We start from the raw sequence: 25,397 nt of genomic DNA, 5'->3' as shown, positions 1-25,397 counted from the left end.
TTCCTCTTGATCAGGAAACGAGCAGTTCTGCACGACCATGCGCTGCACATGCGCAGACATGGTGGCGGCTCCTGTTGGTGTGTTTGTTCCTCTTGGTCAGGAAACGAGCAGTTCCGCACGACCATCCGCTGTACATGCGCAGACATGGTGGCGGCTCCTGTTGGTGTGTTTGTTTCTCTTGATCAGGAAACGAGCAGTTCTGCACGACCATGCGCTGCACATGCGCAGACATGGCGGCGGCTCCTGTTGGTGTGTTTGTTCCTCTTGATCAGGAAACGAGCAGTTGCGCATGAAGATCCACTGCAGATGCGCAGACGTGGCAGCGGCTACTGTTCGCTAGTTCTTATTGATGAGGAAATGAGCAGTTCCACACGACCATCCACTGCAGATGCGCAGTCATGGCGGCGGCTCCTGTCGCGGCGGCGGCCTGAAACGGACAGTTTTTTTTTTTTTTTTTTTTTGAGACGAAGTCTCGCTGTGTCACCGGGATGGACTGCAGTGGCGCCATCTCGGCTCCTGTCGGAACCCTAACTTGGGTTCAAGCGATTCTCCTGTCTCAGCCTCCCGAGTAGCTGGGACAACAGGCACATACTACTACACCCAGCTAATCTTTGTATTTTTATTAGAGACGTGTTTTCACCATGTTGGCCTGGATGGTCTCCATCTCTTGACCTAATGATGCACCCTCCTCGGCCTCCCAAAGTTTGGGATTACAGGCATGAGCCACTGCACCTGGTGTGGATATTGGGGAGAAGTTGTCTTTTCAACTGAATCTTAGTTGTGTTCTTGTGAGTTTATAAGCCTATGGTAGAATGGAGATTTGAAGAATGCTATGTCTTAAACGGGGGATAAGGGTGAGGACTGTTTTTGGTTCCGTTGAAATACTCCTCATATACCTATCTAAGCTTGCTATGAATTCATCTTTAAATCAAAATTTAAGAGATTTTCAATTTTCATCACTAATATTTTTCTCAGGTTTACTGTAAGGAGAGTATAAAGTTGTTTGGAAAAATAATAAACATAAATGCAGCATGTAGTTTGTAGAGTTTTTTTAAGGAATGGAAGTTAATAAAATTATTGTGGAAGTAATAAGTTAAAATGATTGTGGAAATAATAAGTATAAATAAATTATACTTCATTTTTAGGGTTACCTTCCACCTACAAAAAATGGCGTGGAACCAAAGCGACCCAGCCGACCAATTAATATCACCTCACTTGTCCGACTGTCTACAACAGTACCAAACACCATTGTTGTTTCTTGGACTGCAGAAATTGGAAGAGTAAGTAAAATTTTGTATCTACCAGATTTTTGTATTATATGGAGGGGTTAATCACCATGCCTACCTGAGTTTGTATGTAAATTACGTAAAATGAGCTACAAAAGGATTTATTTTTGTCTCACAGTGAGTTTTCAACATGTTTACATTTGAAAAATGGGATTATGAAGTATCTAGTGTTTTATAACCTGACCCTTTTACTCAACAATTTATCATAAATGTCTCCTGTGTCATCACATGTTCTTAAGTGACTATATCATATTCCAGTATCAGTATGCCATAAATTTGCCTGTTCCCTACTATTATGTTACTTGATTTATTGATTGATTCATTGAAGTAGCTATAATTTTGCATGCATATATGATAATTTCCTTAGGGTACATTCTCAGAAGTGGCGTTGCAAAGTCAAAGAGCATACAGAATTTTAAGAAATTTGCTGTACGTTGACAGATTGCCTTCTCCAAAGATGTTGTGCAAATTTATTTTCTTTGTGTTTATTTAATCTTCGCCAATTCTGTTAGGTAAATAATGCCACTACTGTGCTTTAATTAGTACTTTTTTCATTATTACTGAGAATGAATATGTTTTACATTGTGATTATTTACATTTAACAACTCTATCCATGTCTATTTCTCTGTTGCTGTTTTTCTTATGAGAGCTTCATAGAGTAAAACTTAATTCTCTGTTACATGTTGCAAATATTTGTTTACAGTTTGTTTGCCTTTTTATGTTGTTGTTTAATATGCAGAAGATTAAAATTTTTGTATAGCCAAATCTTAACCAGTTATTTCCTTTATATACTCTTTCTTCATCTCCGTCATGTTTTGCCTATCTGCCCTTCCCAAGCTGTGGAATTACTTGTTTATTTTCTTCTACACTTTTAAGGTTTCATATTTTACCTTTAAATATTTAGTTCATATTAAATGTATGTGAGGTAAATGGTATGAGGTAAAATTGCTTTCTTTCGCTTTTTAAATAGCCAGTTTTAATACTGTTAACTACAAAAATGTGTTGATTCTGAAGCCACCGTTGTTACATATTTAATTTCTACATATCTTGGATGTGTTTCTGATCGTTTGCTGTATTGTTTCTTGGTCTAGCATTCTCTTTTGGGACAATTTTCTTGATAGGAGCTCATATGTATCCGATACCAATTCATTTGAAATTTATTGACTGCTTACCATGTGCCGTATACTATACTCAAAACTGGCACTACCATAGGGAGGAAAAATTCATTTTTATGAGGCCTGCAATCTAGAGGCCCAGTGGTTACACACAAAAAATGTGAACTTACTTATAAGTGCTATAAAAGAGAGGCACATGGTAATTTTACAGTGTTTCAAAGGGGACTTTGAATGAGAGAACAGTCAGCAAGAGCTTCCCTGAGGAAGTAGTGACTGAGCCAAGAGCTGAGAGAGGGGTAAGAATAGACAAAAGGTTCAGAGGAAACCACCCACACACAACAGCCCAGTGGTAGGCGTGAGAGGGATTCACTCTGACTAGAGTACAGAGAATGGGGAAGAGCAGCATATGAGATGCAGTGGAGGTGTAAGATAGGGCTAAACCATGCAGGGCATTGTAGGTGATGTTAAAGTTAAGGATTTTCTTTTTTTTTTGAAGTGGAGTCTCACTCTGTCACCCCTAGAGTACAGAGAATGGGGAAGAGTGGTATATGAGATGCAGTGGAGGTGTAAGATAGGGCTAAACCATGCAGGGCATTGTAGGTAATGTTAAAGTTAAGGATTTTCTCTCTCTCTCTTTTTTTTTTTTTTGAGACAGAGTCTCACTCTGTCACCCAGGCTGGAGTGCAGGGGTGTGATCTCTGCTTACTGCAACCTCCACCCCCCAGGTTCAAGAGATTCTCCTGCCTTAGCCTCTTGAGTAGCTGGGATTACAGGTGCATGCCACCACGCCCAGCTAACTTTTTGTATTTTTAGTAGAGATGGGATTTTACTGTTTTGGCCAGGCTGGTCTTGAATTCCTGACCTTGGGATTCACCTGCCTTGGCCTCCCAAAGTGCTGGGTTTGCAGGCGTGAGCCACTGTGCCAGGCCAGGATTTTCTCTTTCTAAGCAGAGGGTTTATAGTGTCTTACTTCTTTTTAGAAAAGGTCAGTCTTTGGAGTGGTAAATAGTTTAGTCAGAGGCCAGAATCGTGCAGAAAGGACATCTCTTAGGAGCCAGCTATTGCAGAAGTATTAGTGAAATAGTATCTTAACCTAGAGTGGTGGCAGTAGGAATGGAGGTAAGTCAAGGCATTTGCAGAATTAAATGATGAATTGAAAGTCGAGGGCTAAGAGGAAGGGAGATGTCACTGATGAGTCAGTCCTTGGTTTCTGGTTGGGTAGCTAGGTGAATGATACTGCTACTGAGATAGAGGAAACACTGGAAAAGGACTGAGTGTAGGTGTGTATTGTTTTGTCTTACTTTGAAGAATGGGCATTGGAGGACTAATGGTGAAATCATGAATTTAGTTTTGAAACTTTTGCGTTTGAAATGCCTGTAAAACATCCTGAATAGTCAGTGGTGCAGATAGGCTCAAAGGGGACGTCTGGGCTAGAGGGAAAAAATGTGAGTGAGTCATCTGCATATTGGTGGTTATTGGAGCCACACTGGCGGGGGCGCCGTTGATTCTCCTGCATTACTTTTCTTCACATTAATTCTTCCAGATAAAGTAGAGTTACTTTATCACATTTCTTTTCCTCCCTCCTATACCCCACTTGCACATCTTTCTGAGAATTTGGATGAGATTTCTTTAAAGTTATAGATTAAATTAAAGAGAATTTATTTATTTGCAGTATTTCATATAACCATTCAGGAACTGTATTTTCAAATCCTCTTTTATATTCCTCAGCAATTTAATAGGTTTCCTACAAAGTCTGTATATTTTTTTTTTTTTTTTTTTTTTTTTTTTTTTTTTTTTTTTTTTTTTTTTTTTTGTATATTTTTTTTAATTCCTATGTTGGTTGTTGTTATTACTGCTATTAGAAGTAGATCTTTTTTTCTATTTTCAAAGAATTTATTTATTGTCTTACTCAAAGACTAGTTATTTTTGAATATTTACTTCATAGCTAAATTCATATGTTGGCTCTAGCAGCTTTTAGATGATTTATTGGTATTTCTGCGTTGACAGTTTGGAGTTTGAGATATGCCATACAAATTATATTACCCTAATACTTTTGCCATTTATCTCTCGTTCTGCTAGATAGAACTTTGTAAACAGTGTTAAATAATTCGGGCACTAGTGGACGTATTTGACTTGCTCCTTATGTGAATGAGAATACTGCTACTGTTAACAACATTATTATGATGGTTAATTTTGGTAGAACCTTATTATATCAGTGATGTATTTCTATATTCCTCCTTTGCTGGATATTTTTAGAAACGGATTTTGAATTATAATTCTTTTTGACGTCTCTCAGGGTTATATTTTTTCTTTAGCTCATACATCATCATTAGGTTTTAAATATTTTTTTTCTAGTATACCTTGGAGTTCCCTTTTCCTCCCTCTTTGAGGAAAATTTTGAAAATGTTTTGTTTTGTTTTTGTGTATTAAAAGAATGGCTCACCAAGGAAGAAAGGGAGTGTTTTTGGTGAAATATGAGAGGAGTCTGAAAATGTAGGAGGGGAGGGGAATATAGCTACTGATAAAAAGCACAGAGGAGAGGGGGAAATACTCTTAACATTGGAAGGCTTCCAAACTACAATGATTGGAAGACCTTGTTCTGGGGAAGTAAGATGCCAAATCCACGTTATTGTTTTACAAAGCCCAGAAAATAACTTAATAGATTGTTTTTAGATTGCTGTTTTAATTCAGCTTGTGAAGATACTCTGAATAGTTAATGTAGAGTATCTTACTGTTTTGCACATGACTGTGTATTAGTTGCCAGTGAGAAATGTTGCAACTATGTCAAATGAAATCAGTAGGAGAGCTAGCATGTACCTGAAAGAAATAAGTGAGTTATATTGTATCTTCTTCCCCTTCCTCAGGGTAATGACTGCTTTTAGGATTTGTTAAACTCTCATTATTTGTAGAGAAATTATTTAGATGTATGTGGAGTATCCCTAATCTGAAAATCTGAAATCCAGGATGCTCTAAAATTCAAAACAGGCGACTCACAGGAGATACTTGTTTGAGCATTTCAGACTTCAGATTTTCAGATAAGGGATGCTGAACTGGTAAGTATAATGAAAATATTCCAAAATCTGAAAGAAAAAAAAATCAGAGTCCAAAATACTTATGGTCCCAAGCATTTTGGATAAGGGATACCAACTTGTACTACTGTAAGGGGCACATGACGAGTAGAGGATATTTCAGTTATAGAGAAAGCATCTCATGAACTTGACAAAGAAGTTTTAAGACTTTAAAAAAGCAGTAGACAAAAACATCAGTATAATTTAACAATATCAATAGTTGGAGTTAGTATTTGAAGGATTAGAAGGTACAATTAAAATAATGTCTACCTAGAAAAGATACTTTATCACTATTAAGCTTTGGTGGGTTTTTGTTGTTGTTGTTGTTATTTGTTTGTTTTTGCTGCTGAGCCTCTTTCATATGATGTAAAATTTCATTTTATATTACCAGTACAAGTGGCATTTGTTAGTACCACATTCTTTTTGCTGCCTTTTTTTTTTTCCCCCCCCATTTGGTCACATGTTTCAACTAGAGTGAACATACCTTTTCACTGAACTTTTTGCAATTTCAGCTTGATCTCTCCTTAAATATTTATATAAAGCCTTAGGGTAATTCCAAGTTCTAAAGATTCAAGTTGTCAATACTTAATTTCATATTATTAATTAGCATTTTTCCAGTTTCTGTCATGCTTGAAGCATTAAGCAAGTAAGTAATAATGATGAATAAGATTTTTTTCTAAAAGAAGCTTTTCAGTTGGGCCAGTGACTCACACCTGTAATCCCAGCACTTTGGGAACTGAGACAGGTGGATCACTTGAAGTCAGGAGTTCGAGACCAGCCTGGCCAACATGGTGAAACCCCTCTACATAAAAAAATATATATACAAAAATTAGCCAGGTGTGGTGGTACACTCCTGTAGTCTCAGCTACTTAGGAGGCTGAGGGAGGAGAATCATTTGAACCTGGGAGGTGAAAGTTGCAGGGAGCTGAGATTGCACCACTACACTCTAGCCTAGGTGACACAGTGAGACTGTCTCTAAATAAATAAAAAAATAAAAGAAGTTTTTCAATGCTATATCAGATTAGTATCTCGTATGCTCTAAAATTTAGGCAAGTTTTAACGTTACTTGTTTCTCATTAATATATTGTGACATTTATTATTGAAAGTAAATTAGCTTTTTTGACACTTCTTTTTCCTCCTCCCGGAAAATGTGTAGCTTGTGAACACAGATAGCTTTCCAAACTTTAAATGAAAATATGATCTTCTAGAGAGTATTGTAAGATATTTTGTGCCAAAAGAGGAGAGTGCATTTTCAAAATGTAAAAGTATCTGAAAGTTGGAATGTGTGTTGGCCTAGGTTAAGAGGTTCAAAGCAAGTAGGGTATGTGAAAGCAAGAACTGTAGAGTATACTGGCCTTGATCATTAAGTTCCTTGTCTTAATATTCCCACCCTTTCCTCCTGGTTTCTAGCGTCTGCTCTGTTGCCTAATCATGAGCAGATTGCATAATGTTTTTGTGCCTCAGTTTCATCAGCCCTTCACTTAGAAAAGTACCTATCCTGTTTGTGTCTTAATAGGCCTTCTGCGAAGTTTAAATGAAGTAGGCAGTTTATGTTAAGAATGCTTTGAAAAATGTGTGCAGCTATGAAATATAAGATGGCAGCAATTATTTTTCCTTTGACTTCTTTTCAAGTCTTTTGCTCTTCCTCTTGATCCCAGCACCAAATAGAAAGTGGTCCTTCTCATTTAGACCTCTCTCCTACCCTTGTTGAACCTCAGCCATCTTTTCTTTATTTTATCCAATCATGTTCCCTTCACTTGGTCTTAGCTTGTTGATTAACTGTTTTTTTTGTTGGGTTTTTTTTTGTGTGTGTGTGTCCCCTTCTCCCTCTGTCATCTCTGAGTAGTCCCTCTGCTGGTAATGGATATTCATGTGTTCATTTGCCAAACCAGCAGCTTCTCTTTGAAAACCTTCCTTAATATTCCCCCTGCTTGTTGTGATAATGGCCCAAATATGATCTTTTCAAGAGCTAGTTGAAGAGAAAGGTTAAAAGGTATAAGTTAGGAAGCCCATCTCATTTGTAATTAAGAAAAAAAAAGATTCTATTTTAGATATATCTGTTACCTACTAAATATGGTTTATAACTTCAACATCGTATTGGCCTTGGCTTATGCTTAGTCTTAGCAGTATTCGTTCATGTAAGTGCCTTAAATTCATTAGCTTTAAGTATAGGTAATATTAAATCCAGGACAGACTTGGATTTAAATTCTAGTTTTGTTACTTGAAAGTTAACAAAATTAGGGCAAGTTCTTTTACTTCTCTGTGCTTCAGTTTCCTCATCCACAAAAACAGGGTTATGATCATCTCAGCAGCTTTTTGGTCAGGATTAACTGAATTACTGTTCATGAAAAGACCTAAGACAGTGCTTGACACATAGTAGGTGTTTTAAGAAGTGTTAGTTTTCTTTCGCTATCAAGGTGAGATTAAAATAGATATGCTGTTTACTTATATATGTTGTTTGTTTCTACATCTTTTTTTTTCCAGAACTATTCCATGGCAGTATATCTTGTAAAACAGTTGTCCTCAACAGTTCTGCTTCAGAGATTACGAGCAAAGGGAATAAGGAATCCGGATCATTCTAGAGCTTTAAGTACGTATGATAAACATATTTCACTTATTCAGCTATTTTATAGTTAAAGGTTAGAGTAGTATTAACTCAAGAAATTTTAGAATTTGTTTATTCACTGGAGGATTAAAAACACTGAGAAGCTTCTGAGCTTGTAAAACAATAAGAATATTTCTAATATCCTTGTCATGAACTATATTTTATAATCTATATTTTACTAATCTTCAAGTTAGCTTTTTGAAGTCAGTGCATGAACATGGAAGAATATTCTCCTACAACTTCATAAAATAAATCAATGTTTAAGGAATTCTAGGAAATGGAAAGGAATCTTGACATAAATTTCAAGAAAATTATTTTAGATTAGAAGTTTATCAAGGAAAAATATACAGAGTTATATGATGGCCTCACTCCTGCATTTACAAAATGAAAAGAGCCATTGGGGTGGTAGAAATAATCATGACATGGCTTCTGCCGTTAATCACTTACATGGCTGTGGACAAGTCACACTACTGCTGAGTTTCACCATCCTCGTCTGTAACAAGAGGTTTATGCCATGTGATTTCTAACACTTCTTCAAAGTCTGGGTTCATATATGTGAATTACTGGATGGTTTGTTTTGATATGTTCAGTTTGAGATGTGAGGTCTGTAAATGGGGCTGTTCAGTTTTTAAGGTTTAAGGTCAGAGGGTTTGGCCTTTCCAAAGAGGTGAACTAAGTTCTTTGTTTATTCTTTTATTTGTGAGAGGTAGGGGCTAGGTGGATTTGGGGGTGAGGGCTGGGCACTTAGGCAACAAAACTTTCATAGGCAGGCGTTAGATAGCTATCCTTTTTTTTTTTTTTTGAGACGGAGTTTCACTCTTGTTACCCAGGCTGGAGTGCAATGGCGCGATCTCGGCTCACCGCAACCTCCGCCTCCTGGGTTCAGGCAATTCTCCTGCCTCAGCCTCCTGAGTAGCTGGGACTACAGACACGCGCCACCATACCCAGCTAATTTTTTGTATTTTTAGTAGAGACGGGGTTTCCCATGTTGACCAGGATGGTCTTGATCTCTTGACCTGGTGATCCACCCACCTCGGCCTCCCAAAGTGCTGGGATTACAGGCTTGAGCCACCGCGCCCGGCCCTAGATAGCTATCCTTTAAGGACTTTTGATGTGAGCTGATTAATGAAGGCCACTATCAGATTTGTACTTAGGAATACTGGTGGAAAGAACTAGATAATAAGAGCAGCTTTCGTTCTGTAGCATAACTTTTAACCTTTTCTGTAACTTATTTCTGGGCCAGAGTAAAAGATCCCAATACCCCTGAATATCAATATGCCCTTAATAGTTAATTGAAGAATTTTTCTTTATTAAAATGGTCCTTTAAAAATTCAGCTAATCCTGAATCAATAGAACACTTTGAGCTAATGCCTCAGTAGGCGTGCATTGACAGATGATGGAGAGCTAGAAGGACAGCACTGGTTTGGGGTCTGCAGGAGTGGAGGCACCATTTGGCAGGGACAAGAAAATGGTGGCGATCCTGACAGAAAGGTAGACATCTGCCTTGAAGCGTGCAGGAAAACTTTTCTTCTATGACAGTCTTGCTGAAGTTACTCCTGGCCATTCTATTGAGAACCTTCATATTTGCCTGATAATACTAGAATCTCAGCCAGTCAGAAAGCGTAGAATTATGTGAGCCTGTATGGGAAAGGGAATACCAAAGAGTAAGGCAGATAAAGCTGTTTTATTTAGTAGTAAGAACAGCAACAACGATAGGGCCAACTGTCTCTGCTCAAGCTGTTAGCTCTTCTCCGGTTGTAGCTGTAGCACCACCTGGAGGGAGATTGGAAACATGAGTCTGGAATTATTTGATTTTCTCTGAGAAACCACTATTAGCTACCATTAAGCAGCAAAAACTCTTTAATTCAAAAGCGATTTCTACTCTGATATACTGCTGGATGTGGAGAATAATTGTACACTGGATGAGATTTTTGTGGCAATTGATACGTTAGTTTACTTATTGGCCAGGGAAGCCATTGGAATATTAATTTGGATCCCACCAGTAAGAAATTTGTTGTAATTGACCAAAAAACAGGTTATCTACCTTTACCTATATGCTGCCTGTTAAAAAAAAAAAAAAAAAAAATCCCAACAAATTATGTAATTAAATTCTGTTTAAAATTACTTCACAAAAGGAATATCAGATATCTCAGATATTTTTGAAGAATCAAATTACTTACAAATATGTTCATTTCAAGTCATTCCTAACCTAATATAAGTTATTTAGCAAAGTTTTAGTAGTGAAGCCAGATACTCTAATGTTCTTGAAAGAATGAAGTTGCTATTATTTAGACTTTTCACTATTATTTAGACTTTTCACAGAGAAATCCATTCTCTGTTTCATTTGACTTAGTAAGATTTTGTCTTGCAGTTTCTACCTTTGTGTAGAGTTGTTCCCTCACAACTGTCACCAAAAAACAGTCTTTTACCAACTCTTAATTTTCTTTCTCCTCTCCCTTCTCCCTTCACCATTTATTTCAAGCCTTAGACATAATCTACTCAAACACTATTCCCCTCTCTCAACACTCTGCCAAGCAAGAAAATTGGGGCTACAAGATGTGAATTATCTAAACCACCCATTTCTTCCTTAATCCCGGTGCCACCGTAATTACTTTCAGCTTATCTACATTTGTGCCCAGTCCTCACTTTATTCCCTTCAGTGTCAGGAGGAAATGTCCCTTTCCCTGCTCCAAGTTAATCTTTTATTCATTTATCCTTTTCATTCAAGAAATTGTATTAAGAGTACTACGTTCCAGGCACAGGAAAATATAGCATTAAACAAGACACATACCATCTCTGCATCCCCCAGAAGTTTGCAGTCTGGTGAGAAAGACAGACATCAAATAATTGCACAAGTCGTTAATGAGTTACAGTTTTGACATATGCCTTAAAGAAGATAGACAGGCAGTTCTGTAGAGGTGTACAATAGGGGAACATAGTCCTCCCTGGTGTCGTGATACTTAAGGCAAGATTATAAGGATGAGAAGAAGTTAAACTCCAAGATGGGAAGAGAAAATGCCAGGAGAAAAGGCCAGTACAGCTGGAATAGAGTCAAGAAGGGCTGAGTATGGTGGATCACTTAAGGTCAGGAGTTTGAGACCAGCCTGGCCAACATGGTGAAACCTTGTCTCTACTAAAAATACAAAAAAATTATCTGGGCATGGTGGCATGTGCCTGTAATCCCAGCTACTCAGGAGACTGAGGCAGGAAAATTGCTTGAACTCAGGAGGCAGAGGTTGCAGTGAGCTGACCTTGCACCACTGCACTCCAGCCTGGGCGACAGCAAGACTCTATTGTTAAAAAAAAAAGAGAGAGAGAGAGAGAGCGCCAAAAAGGAGGGTGACTAGAGAGATGGATAGGTATAAGTTGACAGAGATGGTATAAAGATAGATGGTGGAAAATCATTACAAGATTTTTAAGCAGAGGAATAAATGACATGATTGCATTTAGACAATCTGATTCTCACTTGGAGGATGAATCAAAGGAAGGCAAGGCTAATGCAATGAGGCCAGTTGAGAACCTATTTGTAATGGTATACGTAAGAGATGACGATGTCTTGAACTAAGGTGATAGCTATAGACAGAAATAGAAGTCGACAGTTTTGACAAGTATTTGAAATGGCATTGACTGTGTGTGTGGAGTAAGGAGTCAAGGAGGAGTGCTGGGCTTCTTACTCAAGTACCAGGTAATGTGGTAATGCCATTTACACAGACAACTGTGCTGAAAAGATCGAATTGCAGGGGCGGGGATCAGCGTGCACTCTTAGACTTGTGGTGTTTGAGATGGGATGAGACATCCAGGTAGAGTTGCTCAGTAACAGTATTGTGAGACCTGGCTCCCTCATTTATCTGCTCTTTGTCCTGTGTTTTCAGTTCCTCCCTGTCTGCAGGCTTTTTCTGTCACCCTATCCTATCAAGTCTCTTTTGTCTTTTAAAAAATAGGAAAACAAGCTCCTCTATGGATAGAGCTCTGTGTTCCTCCCATTGTTCTCATCCTAATTTTTGAGAGAATAGTCTACACTTGTTCTTTTTACCTCCTCACTACAACTCATTATGGTCTTTAACTCTCTATCATTCCACTGAAATTGCTCTTTCAGATGTCACAAATGATTATCTGATTGCTTAAAGTGTATCTTTTCAATTTTCATCCTGAATACTTCTGCTGCATCTGATATGAACCACCTTCTCCATGAAATTCTCTCCTCTTCTCTGACCTTAGCTTCTCGATCACTTGCCTTCAATGGATTCTCTTATGGGAAGCGTTCTAAATGTTGGTGTTCCTTGGAGTTTCATCCTAGGTGCACTTTTCTACACACGCTTGTGGTTTAAAACTAACACCTACCCCCCAATACATGTCTTCATATCAGACCTCTCCCCTGCATTTCAGACTTGTATAGCTAACTACCTTGACCTAAACATTCCACTGCTTCCTCAGACTCAAGTATTTAAAACTGAACTCACCAACTCCTCTCAAACTTACTCCCTAAATATTTCTCAAGTGTATCTTCCTGTCCATCACTGCTGTCATTGCCCTTGTTTAAGCTCTCATATGCTGCTTTTATTTTAAAAACCTACTCTTAGATAAACATCCCTCTCCTTTCTTGACTTCCTTTTATATCTCTCCTCTCGTGGCCAGGTCGGTGATTTATACAGATCTGAAATCTTATATCCCTTTGCATTTCATGGCTTGTTAACACCAAGGGAATAAAAACTCCAACTATGTTAGCATGACACATACAGCTTTCCATGATGTGGCACCTGCTCATTATTTTCCAGGGTCGTCTGTATTCACCCTTCTTTTCATGCTTTACATCCCAAAAATATGGAACTCTTGTCTTTCTTCAGTGCTTTAGTTTCGTGCTATGTGCCTCAAAACTCCCCTGCTGCCTCCTCTGCTTAATGTCATTATCCTCTGGTTCACTTTTTTCCAGGAGGCATCCCAGTACCCCCAGAATAGACAAATTGACTTTTGGTTAGCTTCCTGAACATACCTCCATCAGAGCGCATTAGAGATGAGCTTACTGAGCATCTTGACCCTCTCCTAGATTATGAGTTCTTTGGGGCAGGAATTTAATCTTATTTTTCTCTTGAATCCCTGTTGCTCAGCACGGTACCATTTGCATAGTAGATCTGCATATTTTTATTGAAGTAAACTGATGAAAAGACGTCTAGAGAAAAAAATCAGGTCTTGATGCCTGTTTCTTTGCCTATACAATAAAATATTGATCTTAATATGTTTGATTGTTTTCAGCCTTAAAAATTTTAAAGGCTGAATTAAAATAATCTGATATTAATGAAGGATAGAAATTATCTTAAAATAATAGCAATCCTAGAACAGCACTATCTAATAGAACAATCTGTGACAATGGAAGTGTTCTCTGTCTGCACTGTCCCATATGGTAGCCACCAGCAACATATGGCTATTGAGCACTTAAAATGTGGCTAGTATAACTGATGAGCCGTGTTTCTTACTTAAATTTAAGCAGTGTCATGTGAGTAGTGGCTAACTCTTGTTGCTCATGACAACAGGGATTAAAAACAAGACTAATTCTGCCTCCCAAATGGACTTATTGGGGAAAAACAAGATTAATTTTAAATGTGGCTAGCTGTAACTTTATTGTAGGTCATGCAATAAAATGCTGTTATACCGCTGCGGATCACTGTAACAATATGAAAACTCTAACTCCCAGAGAGCTTCCCACATGTCGACTGATTGCAGCAGGACAAATATTATATGTCTTATTTTTTATTCCCTTGCTCGCAAAGAATAAGGGCTTTTACTTTCACTTTATTTTTCTTGTAATTAAATATAGCATAGTGCTTTCCTCTTCCTTTTTCTCTCTTTTTTTTTTTGAGGAAGTTTATTAAAGTATAATTTATAGGCAATAAAAATTCCTTTGATAGATGTACACAATCATGGACCACTGCCACAATCACCCCAGAAAGTTCTTTTGTGGCCTTTTGCATTCTACCCTATCCCCTTAACCATTGACGTGATTTCTGCTCTATAGCTTTGTCTTTTCCAGAATGTCAGATAAATGTAATCCTACAATATGTAGCCTTTCGCGTCTGGCTTCTTTTCACTTAGTACAATACGTTTGAAGTTCATCCATGTAGTTTGTTCTTTATTGCTGAGTGGCATTTCATTTATATACTGTAATTTATCAATTGACAGACATTTGGATCATTTCAAGTTTTGCAGCAATATGAATAAAGCTGCTGTAAACATTTACATTTTGCATATGGATACCTCAGTTTTGTAGGCGTACGTTTTCATTCCTCTTGGGTAAATAAATACCTAGGCGTGGAATTGCCGGGTCATATAAGTGCATGGAAAACACTTTGGCAGTTTCTTATAAAGTAAATATACCATTTTTGCATTTGCACTAACAATGTGTGAAAGTTCTAGTGGCTCCACACCCTTACCAGCATGTGGTATCATCAGGCTGCTTTCTTATAGCCATTGTGATTGGTATGTAGTGGTATTTCATTGTGCATTTTTCTAATGACCAAGGATGTTAAGCATCTTCTCAGGTGTTTATTTGCCATTCTTATAGCTTCTTTAATGAAGTATCTGCCAAATCTTTTGCCCATTTTTAAATGTCATGCTTTTTATGTATTATGAAATCTTTGCCTAAATGAAAGTCACAAACACTCTCTTCTACTTTTCTTCTAGAAGTTTTATTGTTTGGGCTCTTGGATCTAGGTCTGTGATTCATTTTGAGTTAATTTTTGTATATGGTGCAAGGTAAGAGTAGAGATTCATTTTTTTCCCCCACATAGATATCCAAATATTCCAACAACATTTTGTTGAAAAGACCTGTCTTTCCTTCCATTTCATTACCTTGGTACCTTTGTCAAAAACCAATTGACTGTAGATGTATAAATCTATTTCTGGACTCTCTTCTTTTCCATTGATCTGTATGTCTATCCTTATGCCAAATGAGAATCTTAATTACTATAGCTTGATAGTCTTGAAATCAGGTAGAATTCTCCAACTTTGTTTTTCTTTTTCAGAATTGTTTTGAATATTCTTAAGTCCAGTATGTAAAACAATACATAGTGGCCAAATAGAATTTATTTCTGTAATATGAGGTTGGTTCAGCATTCAAAAGTCAATATAATTCACCTCAACAAACTAAAAATGAAAAATCACGTGATCATCTCCAGAGATACAGAAAAAGCACTTGTCCAAATTCAACATCCATTCATGATAAAACTGTCAGCAAAATAGAGAAGGGAGCTGCCTCAGTGTAATAAAGGGTATTTATAAAAAGTCTACACTACAGCTGATAATATCATTAATGATGATTAAATGCTTCACTCCTAAGATTGAGAACAAGGCAAGGATATCTGCTCCTAGCATTGCCCTAGAGATTCTAGACAGCACAATAAGACATGAAAATTTTGAAAAGAAACCAACACACAGGTTAGAAATGAATAAATAATTATTGTCTTTATTTGCAGAGATCTTATGGTCTATATAGAAAAAAATCCCAAAGAATCTCCAAAAAAGCTACTAGAAATACTATGTGAGTTTAGCACAGTTAGAGAATTCATGGTCAATATACAAAAACAAATTGTATTTCTTTTAGTAATGAACACAGGGAAATTGAAATTCACAAAACAAGATTTTATGGTAACATCTAAAAATATGAAACACTTAGGAATACATCACACAAACCATGTGCAAGATTTGTATGCCCAAAACTTATAAAACATCTTTGAGAAAAACTGAATGAAGACCTGAATAAATGGAGACATATATCTTGCTAACAGATCAGAAGACTATTGTTGTATGTTAGTTCTCCAAATTATAGAATTAATCCAGTCTAATCAAGATCCCAGTAGGACCTTTAAAAATATCTTTACAGGAATAAGTGGACTAGCATTGGATCTGTGATGGCAAAAGAAAGTAACAATAGCTAATATTTGTTGAGAATAATATGAGATTATTTTAAAACTTTTTTTGTTGCCAGGCATGGTAACTCACACTTGTAATCTTGGCACTTTGGGAGGCTGAGGTGGGCAGATCACCTGAGGCTGGGAGTTTGAGACCAGCCTGGCCAATATGGTGAAACCCCATCTCTACTAAAAATACAAAAATTAGCCGGGCCATGGTGGCACGCACCTCTAATCCCAACCACTCGGGCTGAGGCAGGAGAATTACTTGAACCCGGGAGGCGGAGGCTGTAGTGAACCAAGATCGCACCACTACACTGCAGCCTGGGCGACAGAACAAGACCCTGCCTCAAAGACAAAACAAAACAAAACAAAACAAAACAAAAACCTTGTTGAAACGGGATCTCACTCTCACCCAGGTTGGAGTGCAGTGGCAGCAATATCAGCTCACTGCTACTTCCGCCTCCCAGGCTCAAGTGTATTTTAAAAGTTTTTATGCGTATTAACTCATTTAATTCTTAAAACAATTCTGTGAGGTACTATTATTGTTCCAATTTACCAGATGTTGTAACAGCCATAGAGAGGTTAACTGACTTAACTGAGACTGAATTCTAACCTAGGCTATCTCTAGGTCCTATGCTCTTACCACTACTTTGTGTTGCCTCTCTTATTCCAATTTATTTTCTAAGCACTGAACATTGAGCTTTGTTTTGTATAAGGCTGATATTATGATCTGTGGTGTTTCTTCATTTAAGTAGAAATTTAAATATGTAAAGCTCAAAGTCAGTTACTATACCCATTGCTTGCTATGTCTATAAAGGGTGCTGGTAGGATGATTGGTGAAGGCATGCAGAGTGGTTATTAGTCAGGGTTCTGTGGAGAGACTCTAGGAGGGGAAGGAGAGGGAAGGGGGAAAAGGAGAGACAGAAAGTTGAGAGATGTATTAGGAGAATTGGCTCACATGACTATGAAGGCTGAGAATGCCCACAGTAGATAAGCTGTCTGCAAGCTGGAGAACCAGCAAAGCCAGTGATATGGCTCTTCAAGTCCAAAGGCCCCAGACCCAGGACGCCAACTATCAAGCTAAGGCCAAAGGCCTAAGAGGGGTGGAGAGAAGGGCTGATGTGGTGGTACAAATCCTAGAGTCCAAAGACCAGAGAACCTGGAATTCTTTCTTTTTAAAGATGGAGTCTCACTATGTTGCCCAGACTGGTCCCAAACTCCTGGCCTCAAGCAATCCTCCTACCTCAGCCTCCCAAGTAGCTGGGAGCACAGAAGCCCAAAGGCAGGAGAAGAAGGGTATCCCAGCTCAAGAAAAAAGAGAAAGTGACTTTATTTTCCTTTCCTCTGCCTTTTTGTTTTTTCTGTGTTCCCCAGCTGGTGGGATGGTGTCTGCCAAGATTGAGGGTGGATCTTCCTCACTTATCCACAGACTGACACACCAGTCTCCTTTAGAAACACACTCACAGACACTTGCAGAAATTATGCCTTGCCAGCTATGTAGGTAGCCCTTAGTTTAGTTAAGTTGACCCCCAAAATTAGCCATCACAGTGAGTAATCACATCAGAATTCTATTTTGTATGGCAATTACAAGATACTACTGTTTAAAATCATATTTATAAGAAAGGATTGACTAAGATTTGGTGTATAATGACAAAGGCATACTTTTTGTAATTTATATATGGTATTCATTAGCATAGTGTTATAACTATATTTTCCAAACTAAAAACCAGAGGCTATATGCCTTTTTTTGTATGTCAGGAGATAGCCTATGAAATTCATTAAGACTTTGAAAATTTGGAATTTCCAGGCCATGAAGCGACTTTTTAGTCTGGCATTAGAATCATATCTTGAGCTTTCAAGAAACTACCAATTGATATTCCCCTTTTCATTCTGATTGAAAAGGTTCTGTAGGTAGGTCTGATGTGCACTTTGAGATTTATGGAAATAGTTGGATAGGATATCCAGGATTTGGACCATCTCAGAAAATCCAGACTAAAATCCAGGGCACTGTGTTTAATAAAGGTAGGATTTCTCATAAGTGGTTATCAGCACAACAGAGTCTGAAATTGTAACTTATCCAAGTACATTTCCCTCTCTTCATTTTCATTTCTGTATGGTGTCTATCTGGTCACACTTACTTGTACCACAGTTCAGAAATTCTATTGATTATGTAAACAGCTACCCCACTTATAGCTTCTTTATGAGACTTTAAAGTTATGGGACAGTTTCCAAAAGTGTTGGAATATTACATATATGTATTTCCTGTGTCACTCCTGTAATGCTTTTTCTTGTTACTGAGGTTTTCAGAGGCAGCAGATAGCTCATGTTTCCAAATGAGAAGTAAAAAGTCTTTTATATCAGACTGCATGAAAGAATAGTCTTGGAAAAGTAAAATTGCTGGTGTCTCCTCCCGTAAGAACCATAAGTTTAAAGTGAAAGGCCTTAAAGATTTTCTAGAGTGGGTTCCAATTTTACTATAAGTAAAGTTAAGTTGAGAAAGGAGGATTGAGTTGCCCAAGACAGCACAAGTATTTTATAGATAAATACATTAAAATTCAAATAATTATATAGTTTTTTTTAAAAAAAGCAATGGAACTATTGTGATAATTTAAAGTTTTACAATATATATTTTTACAGATAATTTAAGCTGTTTTACAGTAAATATTTTTATTTTCTGAGCTTTCAAAAATGTATAATTATTAATTTCCTCAAAAATAGAAGAGTCCAAATAATATTAGTCATAGTTTAAAGAAAGAAAACCTTGATCCAGTATCTTAGAGTTATAAAAGAAAAAGCGTCTACCATCAGTTGAATATTGTCAACGTACTAGAGAAATTTCTCTCATATTGCTGCAGGTTTTTGTCCCATAAGGGAGAAATAGGAAATTTACAGAAAAAGTATAGAAATTGAAAGCCTTATGGTTGTTTTTTATCTTGCCAGTCAATTGATTGGGAAATAATTGAGAGATTAGTTTTGAGCTCCTTTTCCTTTTTTAAAACTTCTTATTTTTTTTTATTTTTAAATGCTCCAGTAATGTGTCTTTAATAAACTTATTCTCTTTGTTTGCTTTTTTTCTTCTTCTTCAATGAATATCAGTTAAAGAGAAGTTGACTGCAGATCCAGATAGTGAAATAGCTACAACCAGCCTAAGGGTTTCTCTACTATGTCCAGTAAGTGTTAACGATTACTTGCTTTCCAGAAACTTTAATATACATTTTCTCTTTTTATTAAGCATTTTTACTATTTGAGAAATTCTGTTTACTTCTAAAATATGGCCACTATTGTTACAGTTTATGAAAAGTGGAAAGACATCTAGGCATTGCATTTGGAATCTAAACAAGTCTTAAAAAATTATCTACTCTTACTAGGACATATCTAAATGTGGCCTGTGATTAATGACCTTCTCTCAGGCTCCAGTGTAAAATCTCAAAATAAGAAATGTTTATTGTGTCAGTGTATTTATAAAAATTTTACTTTTTAGGATAGTACCCTTCTGAGTAAAAATCTAGCCATGTTTACCACACATCTCATTTACCATTTTGCCAGCAATGACCACGTTATAACAATTCACCAATTAAAAACCTCTATTCAGCCTAAATAGCCGAATATGTTATTTTAAAAAAAAAAAACCTTGAGATATTTTAAGCCAGAAAATGAGGTCAGAATCAATCATTTTCATGAAATAAATAATGATTCCAAGACTTAACCAAATTATTAAACCTGTAAGGGAAAAGGCCTCAAAAATATGTTATACTAATTTCATTGGTAGGGAATGGTGGTTGAATATGGCCTTCAAATGAAAATATGTGAAAAATTATAGTAAATCACTTTGGCATTTTTATTACCTTTTGTTCTATAATTAATCAAACTAATCATATTTAAATTGGGGGGAAAGAATGAAAGGACACATCTGTTTCCAGATTTGCCTGATTGTTCAGACAGGCCTGATTCAATTGAAAGCTTTTGATACTGAGATCCTACTAATCTTAGATGATGATGAAGTTACTGTCTTCTTAAAGAAACAGCTAATTTAAATAGAAATTAAATGTTATTTGTAATTACAAATATTAGTCTTTTGTAATTCATGAAACTTCAAACATAATATGAAAAAATTATTAGATCATGAATTAGTTTTTGTAAGTTATAGAAAAAATACAATGAAGTTAATTAAAATCAAGTTCTATCATTATGTGTATATCCTTCTATTCCTGTAACATTTATTTTTATTCCTGTTTATAGTCAATTTTTTTCTTGCGAAAAATATTTTGACTCCATACTTTTTATGTTATTGTTAAAAATTCTTTAGTTAAGTAACCAGGTAAATGTTATAATAGCCTAGGTTGTAAAGGAGACTGATGTGGGTTTTTGTATAGTTTTTTGTGTTTGTTTTCATGCTTAGAAAAATGGTTCACAGACTGGGGAAGTAGAGGGTGAGAAAAAGTCAAATATTAAAAGGGAAAAAGATGTATACTTACTCTATCCTTTTTCTCGAAAACCCTGATTTAATTCACTCTCCCTTTTTGTTCTTTGCCACCTCATTTTGTTGTAAAACACCAATTCAGAAAATACAATAAATTTGGAAAAGTACATACACTTCATTTTCCATTTAAATCACTGGAAAGAGTATTTTTCTGCAATCTAATTTAAAGTGTTTATAGTTTACTAATATATATGATGCTTTTACATTTAACCACTTATACGAAGCATTTATTCATATAAATAAGCACTTCAATATAAATCTTAGAAGTATTTGTAGAACTATGTTTTAATTCTGTACTCGTCAGGTGCTTGTCTCTGTATTATTAGAAAATATTAATCACATTTTGCTCTTTGCACCTTTATTATTTATTTTTGAGACAGAGTCTTAGTTTGTCACTCAGGCTGGAGTGCAGCGCTGCCATCTCAGGTTACTGCAGGCTCGACCTCCCAGATTCAAGCGATGCTCCTGCTTCAAGCCCACAAGTAGCTGGGACCACCAGCATGTGCCACCATGCCTGGCTAATTTTTGTATTTTTTTGGTAGAGATAGGGTCTTGATATGTTGCCCAGGCTGGTCTTGGACTTCTGGCCTCAATCCTCTTGCCTTGGCCTCCCTTGGGGTTACAGGCATGAGCCACCACGCCTGGCCAGCAGTTCATTTTAAATTGACATCTGCTTTCAAAATTCAGATTATAAAGCAAAACAACTGTGTGTGTGGGGGGGGGAGGGGGTGTAAAATGTATAATTATAATATTTTCATGGGTTTCTATTTGGCTAAAGGGATAATCCCTTACAGTTATTCTGAAATAGTAAGATCATATATTTTAGGTATGTTTTTACTCAAAAATAAAATTTAGCAATAACTCATCTATATATCAAATTTATAGAATAATAAAAGAGATTTGTTCTCTTTGAAATATGTAAATATGATGTCTTACTGTGCATTTCAATTGCCCTTGTTGTGATGTACAGAGCTCAAAATAAATGAGTTTCTGTTGTTTGTGTGCCATTTAGCTAAAGGCAACAAAAATAATTAAAAATGTTTTTACTCTTTGAGAATTTTATGGTTCTGATTTATTAAAAATAGAGGTGGAGGAGTCTTTGAAAAACTGCTTTGTAAACCCAAATACAAACTAGTTGGAATTGTTAGAAGAGAAAAGATAAACTCTGGAAATGTATTTATCAAATATTTATTATTGTGAAAAAAATCTTATGAAATTATTCTTTTTTTTTTACTGAGTTTCACTTTGTTATCCAGGCTGGAGTGCAGTGGCCGGATTTTGGCTCACTGCAACCTCCACCTGCCAGGTTCAGGTGATTTTCCTGCCTCAGCCTTGCAAGTAGCTGGAACTACAAAAGCACGCCACCACGCCCAGCTAATTTTTTATATTTTTGGTAGAGATGGGGTTTCACCATGTTGGCCAGGCCGGTCTCAAACTCCTGACCTCAGGTGATCCGCCTGCCTCAGCCTCCCAGTGTGCTGGGATTACAGATGTGAGCCACCACTCTGGCCCTTCTTAAATATTTTTATTTTTAGAGACAGAGTCTTGCTCTGTCGCCTAGGCTGGAATACAGTGGTGCGATCTCAGCTCACTGCCACCTCCATTCTTCCCAGGCTCAAGCAGTTCTCCTGCCTCAGCCTTCTGAGTAGCTGGTATTACAGGTGGCCATCACTATGCCTGGCTAACTTTTGTGTTTTTAGTAGAGACGGGGTTTCACCATAGTCTAGAACACCTGACCTCAAGTGATCTGCCCGCCTCAGCCTCCCAAAGTTCCAGGATTACAGGTGTGAGCCGCTGCGTCCAGCCAAAATTATTTTTAATATGTCCATTTTATTGACATTTTTAGTGCTTTTAAAAAATATAAGCTGGTTAAAACTTATGTCTAGAATGTTTTCTCTTGCAGCATCATCAGTTACTAATAAAGCACTAATAAAGTTAGTGGCATTAGAAAACACATTTGGGAATTAAAGTGTTTATTTGCAAATGATGCAGACATAATTTATATCCTATAAAGGAAATCACAAGATGAAGACATTCAAAGCTCTGCTTCCCTCCTGATACCAAGTTGGAGAAAATTGATATCTGATTTTCAGATAATTATTTAGAATTTAGTAATTTTTTTAAAAATCAGGAATATGAGAATTATCACATAATAGTTATGATTGTAAGGCATCTGTGTGACAGCTAATAATGCATTTGAAAGTGAACTTTTGCTTTCATGTACCCATTTATGTCTTTCTTGCACCATTTCTGTGTAAGTGTTCCTTAAAAACTCTGTAGGTCACCTTGTCAGTGTAGCTGAAGATAAAGGCTTGAGAGTTGCTCTCTTGCCTAAAAGATATGAACTGACAGCTGGAGATCATGGAGTAAAGGTATGTGAGATGAAGGCCTTTGGAAAACAGCTGCTTTTCAGAGTAAATTTCATGGCCTATGGCTTGGATTCTGAAACAATCTTTATTTCTTACCGTCGTTATCCATTGTCTTCATAAACAATCAGAAGCAGCCTTATAGTTCTGCAGTTCAGAAACCTTGTGTATTATTCCTATATTTGTCTAGAATTTTTAGTCTGTGGTTTCTCTGCTTAGTATTAAGGCAGTAGCAAAAATACCTTAAATAAAAAATAAAAAATAAATAAAAATAAAAAATTAAATAAAAAATAAAATAGGAATTTCTATTTCATAGATAAGTTAAGGTCTGACCTAAGATAGAAAAATGTAACTAACCAGATTGTTACTTGGAAAATGTTTCTGAACTAATGCAACATGGTATCTTGCCTAATGGTAATTTTTCTGTTATAATAACTACTTTTGGCCTTTTTATCAGGTGCTTATGTGAATCAAATCATAAAAAATTGGCTGGGCAGTTGGCTCGCGCCTGTAATCCTAGCACTTTGGGAGGCCAAGGGAGGCAGATCACTTGAGGCCAGGAGTTTGAGACCAGTCTGGCCAACATGGCGAAACCCTGTCTCTACTAAAAATGCAAAAATTAGCCAGGCATGGTGGTACCCGCCTGTAATCCCAGCTTCCCGGGAAGCTGAGGCAGGAGAATTGCTTGCAAGACTCTTTCTCAAAAAATAAAAAAATTAAGTAGAAGTGCAGTAAGGAAGTCTAATGGAGCTTTTTAGTACTTTGTGAGCCCGGAATAAAAGAGTGACTAAGCTGACATTTGGGCGGGTCTCCTAGTGTACAAAGTGATTTAAAGCAAATATGTTTCTGTACTTTAATTAACACTATTACTATTTATTGAAAACTTAGACTACGTGCCAGGCACTATGCAGTAAACACAATTGAATCCTCACAGTCATATTGTATAGATCCCATTTTTGTCCCCACTTTACAAAACTGAACCTCTGAGTGATTAAATAAAATAAGTTCAGGATTCACACAGCAGGTAGGCAGTGGAGCCAGGATTCATTCTAACACCAGAACTCAATCTCAGGCTGCACTGTAAATTCCTGAGTATGACCTGTGTACTTTCCATGAGTGATGCTTCCTGGAATTGCTCATCATGCACAACTGAAGCCTTATCAGTGCACAGGACTGTCTTACTGTTGTGTATTTCCAAGTATGGGGAGGGGACAAGGAGATTAGTCCAGCCTGTTTCTAGTAGGAGGAGACACATATAAATTAATAACATACAGTCGTGCATGCTTTAATGATGGGGCTAGCCTTTGAGAATTGCACTATTCGGCAATTTTGTTGTTTTGCACCAAAAGTATCAGATGTGTTTACACAAACCTCGATGGTATAGCTTACTACGTATCTTAGGGTAGCCTGTTGCTCGTAGGCTGCAGAACTGTACAGCATATTATAAAACTGAATACTGTAGGCAGTTGTAACACAATGCTAAGTGTTCATGTACCTAAGCACAGAAAAGGTAGAGTAAAAAGTGTAAAAGATGAAAAATGGTACACCTGTAGGGGGCACTTACTATGAATGGAGCTTACAGGACTGGAAGTTGCTCCTCGTGAGTCAGTGAGTGAGTGGTGTGCAAATGTAAGGGCTAGGACATCACTTTACATCACTGTAGACTTTTTAAACACTGTACACTTCAGCTACAATAAATTCAAAATATTTTTCTTTCTTCAGTTAATAGACCTTAGCTTACTATAACTTTTTTTTTTTTTTTTTTTTTTTTGGAGACAGAGTCTCCCTCTGTTGCCCAGGCTGGAGTGAGTTGTGTGATCTCGGCTCTCAGCAACCTCCGCCTTCCAGGTTTAGTGATTCTTCTGCCTCAGCCTCCCAAGTGGCCAGGATCACAGGTGTGTGCCACCACACCCAGCTCATTTTTGTGTTTTTGGTAGAGATGGACTTTCGCCATGTTGGCCAGGCTGGTCTCAATCTCCTGACCTCAGGTGACCCTCCCCACTCAGCCTCCCAAAGTGTTGGGATTACAGGCCATTGTAATTACCATGCCTGGCCACTGTCACTTTTTTATTTTATAAACTTATTTTTTTTTAACTTTTGACTTTTGTAATAACATTTAGCTAAAAACATACATTGTACAGATGTACAAAAATATTTTCTTTCTTTCTTTCTGTAAGCCATTTTCTATTTTTAACATTTTTTACTTTTATTTTCTACTTTTTAAACTTTGTTAAAAACTAAGACACAAACACACATTAGCCTAGGCCCACACAGGGCCAGGATCATCAGTATCATTGCCTTCCACCTCCACACCCTGTCCCACTGGAAGGTCTTCAGGGGCAGTAGCAAGCATAGAGCTGTTCTCTCCTGTGGTAAAAGTGCCTTCTTCTGGAATACCTCCTGAAGGACCTGCCTGAGGCTGTTTTACAGTTAACTTTTAAAATATATATAAGTAAAGGGACTACACTCCAAAGTAATGATAAAAGTATAGTATAGTAAATACACAGATACACAGAAACCAGTAACATGGCTGTCTATTATCAGGTATTATGTACTGTATGTTAATTTTAAGA

The 25,397-nt window shown here is 37.0% G+C and overlaps 1 protein-coding gene across 1 annotated transcript in view; it reads left to right on the top strand.

The window, feature by feature from the left end:
* PIAS1 (protein inhibitor of activated STAT 1) overlaps window positions 1–25,397 on the top strand; it is a 140,480-nt gene that overhangs the window by 94,578 nt on the left and 20,505 nt on the right. Inside the window, exons 6-8 of the mRNA XM_017513592.1 lie at window positions 1,146–1,280; window positions 7,954–8,059; window positions 19,075–19,148. Of these exons, the coding sequence (XP_017369081.1) occupies window positions 1,146–1,280; window positions 7,954–8,059; window positions 19,075–19,148 (315 nt within the window). The remainder of the gene's footprint in view (window positions 1–1,145; window positions 1,281–7,953; window positions 8,060–19,074; window positions 19,149–25,397) is intronic.

The sequence above is a fragment of the Cebus imitator genome, unplaced genomic scaffold, assembly GCF_001604975.1.
Source record: "Cebus imitator isolate Cc_AM_T3 unplaced genomic scaffold, Cebus_imitator-1.0 Scaffold496, whole genome shotgun sequence".
In the NCBI taxonomy this organism is placed as follows: domain Eukaryota; kingdom Metazoa; phylum Chordata; class Mammalia; order Primates; family Cebidae; genus Cebus; species Cebus imitator.
The sequence above is the reverse complement of the archived record's forward strand: the minus strand, read 5'-3'. Positions and strand labels throughout refer to the sequence as shown.